At 42.4% G+C, this 4,380-nt stretch overlaps 1 protein-coding gene across 2 annotated transcripts in view; it reads left to right on the forward strand.

The window, feature by feature from the left end:
- The window catches only part of DNAAF5 (dynein axonemal assembly factor 5), a 61,058-nt gene that overhangs the window by 30,363 nt on the left and 26,315 nt on the right, over positions 1–4,380 (forward strand). For both annotated transcript variants that reach the window (XM_019512901.1, XM_019512902.1), the window contains exon 6: positions 2,063–2,275. In XM_019512901.1, coding sequence (XP_019368446.1) covers positions 2,063–2,275 — 213 coding nt within the window. The remainder of the gene's footprint in view (positions 1–2,062; positions 2,276–4,380) is intronic.

Consider the following 4,380-nt stretch of genomic DNA (forward strand, 5'->3'; position numbering starts at 1 on the left):
CTTATTCTTGGTTCTCCCCCAAGTTCTTACTACCTGCATCGTCCTCCTAGTTTCCAGATCTGGTCTCTCTCCAGTCCCTCCCAATTCTAGTCCAAACATCTAGTCTGCTGCCACACTACCTCGTGCTGAGATTGCTGAGCTTGTGAGCAGAGTCACAGTCTCAGGTCTCTGCCCTTACAGTACCAATGCCTTGCATATTAGGTGAAACTGAGCATTTGGAGGTGTTATATGTCAGGTTCCTGATCCATTGTAGTTACTTAAGAATCCATATGTGCAGCAGAATTAGCTCAAATGGTAGAGAACCTGCTCAGCATGCAAAAGATAGCAGGATTGATGCCTATGTACCTTTTTGGAGAAAAGTTGATAAAGAGGGGACATGGTTGCAGTTTTCAAATATATGAAAGGCTGACATGAAGAAGATGGAGAACCGTTGTTTTTGTTTGTCGCAGGGAGCAGAACACAAGGCAGAGTGTTTAAACTGTGGTAAGCTGATTTAGGCAAAGATTCCTGACTGTAAGAGAAGTAGAACAAGCCACCTAGGGGAAGTTTTCAAGAAGCTGGATAGGCACTGTTTGGGATGTTTTAGGACTAGTGATTCCTGCAGTGGTTCAGGGGGTTGGACTAGAAAGAACTTGGAGGTCCCTTCCAAGCCTCTGATCTATGGAAAAGTAAGAAGAAATAGCTCAGGTGTCCTAGTCTGATTTCTTACCCTGAGTTTGCTTCCATGAATATAGTTTCACAGTTAAGGATGTTGGATAGCCATCTAGCTTTTGTTTCCTCCTATTAATATATTTGTCTCTTTTTGGTTCCTCCCAGATTTTTCCTTAAATCTTTAAGAGCAGATCTCTAGATTTTACCTAATTTTACCTTCTGTCTACATTTAACACACAGTCAGTTACATTGGAGAAATATGTATCTCCTTCATGACATGATCTCCACAGAAAATGCACTGTGGTATCTTCTGTCCTGCCATGTGGTAACAGAACTGTTTTTTCCAAGCAGTGGGTCATTGTGGGAGTGTATCTATTGCTCTAGAACAGTATAAAGACCTCAACTCTCAGTTCCCCCATGACTTTTTTCCCCTGCTATATGGAGTGGCTATCAAGCTTCATTCTCTCCTTAGAGATTTGTCTTCCTAACTTTTTGTTCAACAGTGTTTACATTTTTTCCCTTCCTTCTTGTATTTGGACTCTGCTAGATTTCCTTCTCCTTGCCACGATCAGGACTGTGGGAATACTACCAAATGGGGAGAATGCAGTTTTCCCAGTATGCAAGGGACAATTCAATAATTGATAGTCCTTGAATTCTATGCACCTGGCTGAAACATCTGGCCACTATCATGGAGAACAGTGAGCTAGATGCATCTTTGGTCTTGATGATGTTTCCTGAGGACACATGACAGGCCACAAAAGCTACAAGCAGGCCATACGGTGTTGCTAAACTCATGAGTATCCTGTACGATACATAGCAGTTGGCAGCCATGGTGGCTCCAGGAATCAGAGACTGAAAGCAACAGGCTCTGCTTCCATGGCAATGCACAGTGTTGTCACCAGGCTCCCACCTACACTCTACTTCTCAGCATGCTGGAGAGTAATACCAGGCTGTTTCTCCAAAACAGTCTGGAGAAGAGTGAGTACAACAAAAATGGATTATTTCTTATATATATGGAAAAAGATGGTGGGGATGGTTGAAAGCCTGTTTCAAAACTGCGGGGGGAGGGACCTGAACCAGTACATCTGAGACATCTGGTCACGCTAAGCCGGTGACTGTTGCATCAAAAGTTATGTACTTCATTTTTTCAGTGCATGGCAACTTTCTCATGGACATTTCAGTCTGATGCTGAGAGGAGTGTTTGCATGCCTCATTATGAGCTTTGTGAACACGTCAAGAATTTTTTTTTCATGCATATAATGATTACTGAGTAAGCGGAAAGGGCCTACAAGGCAATTGCTGAAGCATCTGAAAAACAGCTGGAATCATAAAAAGGAGGGCCGTGATGCATTGAATGGTCTCTGTGTTTTCCAAATAATCCTCAAGTTGTTGTATTTGTTCCTTGTTACAGTGTGTGAAAGCAGCAAAGTTGATTGGAACATTTGTCAGTCCAAAGGTGTCCTTGACGTTAATCCTGTCAGCTCTCAAGAAGACACCTATGTCTTCTCACCTTATGATCCTAGCTTCAGTGATTCGAGGCAGCACAAGACAAGTCCTGGAGCCTCATTTGGTTGATCTTGCCAATACACTCTCACAAACTGAAATCAGTCAGCGATCTGAAGAGGTAAGAAATGAAGAATTCAAAACAAGACATAAGCTACTCCAGAATTTAAGACCTTGTATATGTACCTAAACACCCAAAGTGCTTGTTGTACCTCCTTTAAAATAGAGTATTATTCTCACACTGAACTTCCAAACTGCCAGAGCTGCTGAGATTGAAAACTATCTACAAAGTTGTGTGTAAAACAGAATAAAGTGACATGCCCCCTTGCCTACCTTAGAGATACTGCTCAAAACAATAGTGACTTTACTGCGCTGGGTAGTTCATACTGCAATGGTTATTTATGCCTTTGTTAATTGGTATAACTTATTGAAATATTGATGTTCTGATTAACATCGAAACTTCAAGTTTTCCCTACTAGGACTAATTTCTGCCCTTTGATCCATGCATTTAGTTGCATGGAATCTGCTTGCATTTATGCAAAGGCAGGAGTTAGTCTTTGTTTTGAGAATGCCTTTTGTACAGAATCCATACAACTGTATGTACTTTGACCTTTCCTAACCCTGCAGTCAGTTAAAATGACTGTCCCCCCACTTTTCTTGGAGAGCAGTAATTGGCAAGTTGTTTCAAGTGGAAAAGGTGTTCCCTTTTTATGTTTTTTTTAATTATTATTTCTTGTTTTAAAAGTAAATGATTTGGGCATTTTTCATAAGAATTTAAGGAGCCCTCTTTGCAAAGCTTTAGGATGTACAGTGCTTAGGTTTGGTTTGTGCTTCTTTTATCTTAAGAATCCAGGAAGAAAACACTTCCGAAGTCCTTAAATTGCTTGTAAATGCCACATAACTCATGGTCACTACACAGGCTGTCCATGAAATCAGCCTGAAAATCATTTTTACTGTAGCAGTTCGAGGTGTCTTGTATGCCTTTAAAGGAAATGATGTACAAACGCATATTAATTTCAAGATATTCTATATTTTTTCTTGGTATATTTCCTAATCTATTACATACGGAAGAACTAACAGAAGCAAAGATGTGATTGTTCACTTGCTGAAGGAACCGTGTTGTTAAGACCTCTCAGCTTTCAGAACTTTACAGCAATGTGAAGAGCTAATAATTGAAACTTGGGAAATCTAGCTTTATATCCCTTTCCTCTGTTTTAGGATCTGGATGGTGTTTTGTTTTGTTTTGTTTTGTGTAGAAGAAAAGGTCACCTGTCTACCCAGTTTTCCCTTAATTAAAAATCTACCCCTGCTGTTACAAGCAGGAGTTTGAAACGTTAGCTCTCTGACTTAAAGCAATCATTTGGAGATGTGCTATTGACTGGCATCTTGTCTCCGAAACACTCTTTTGAGCCCCTCATCAGATTCTGACCTCCCTTTTGAGAAGGTTATTCCTGTGTGTAGGCTGAACCAACTATTAGAGGGGTTTGTGTAATTTTCTTTTAGAGCCAAAGAAAGATATACTTTTGAAGGTCTTTTCTATAGTTCTAGCTGGAATGTGCTTCAGAGAGGCATAGAAATCCATTATGCATAGGGACTTGCACCACTGCAGGCATCACCACCTCCAGGCTCTTCAGAGAATGTTTCTATGGGAACAGATCTGAAAAACTGCCATGTGGTCTTTTAAAAATCAATGCTGCCTGGTCTTGTATAGATGCATGCTTATTAGAGCTGTGCAAAATTTCGCCAGTTGTTTGAATTAGACACTGTTTTGACTAATTTTGAGCTCGAAACAGGGAGATCAAATCGAAATGAAGGACTTCGAAACAGCCTCGAAACAAAATGAGGCTAGTCGAAATGTTTCGAATCTTTCGAAATATTTCAAGTTTCAAAGCCAGCAGTGAGAGACGGGAGAACCAGAGCTGTGCTCCCAGCACCAGCCGGAAGCGCAACCCTGGCTCTCCCTGTCTCCTGCTGCCGGAAGCCAATAACAGTGCAGAGGAAGGGAACTGAGCCTGGGCTCAGTTCCCCTCCCCAGCACTGCAATCCGTTGGGCGTGGAGAGTCAGCCCAGCTCGGCTCACTCTCACCCCACCCCCTCTGCGCCCGATCACAGCACATGGGGGGTGGGAGCGAGCCCAGGTGGGCTGACTCTCTACCCCCATGCCCGATTGCAGCACGGGGGGTGGGAGTGAGCCCAGCTGGGCTGACTCTCCACTCCCCCCCCCCC

This window comes from Gavialis gangeticus, unplaced genomic scaffold, assembly GCF_001723915.1.
Source record: "Gavialis gangeticus isolate Ggan-Ray unplaced genomic scaffold, GavGan_comp1, whole genome shotgun sequence".
In the NCBI taxonomy this organism is placed as follows: Eukaryota; Metazoa; Chordata; order Crocodylia; family Gavialidae; genus Gavialis; species Gavialis gangeticus.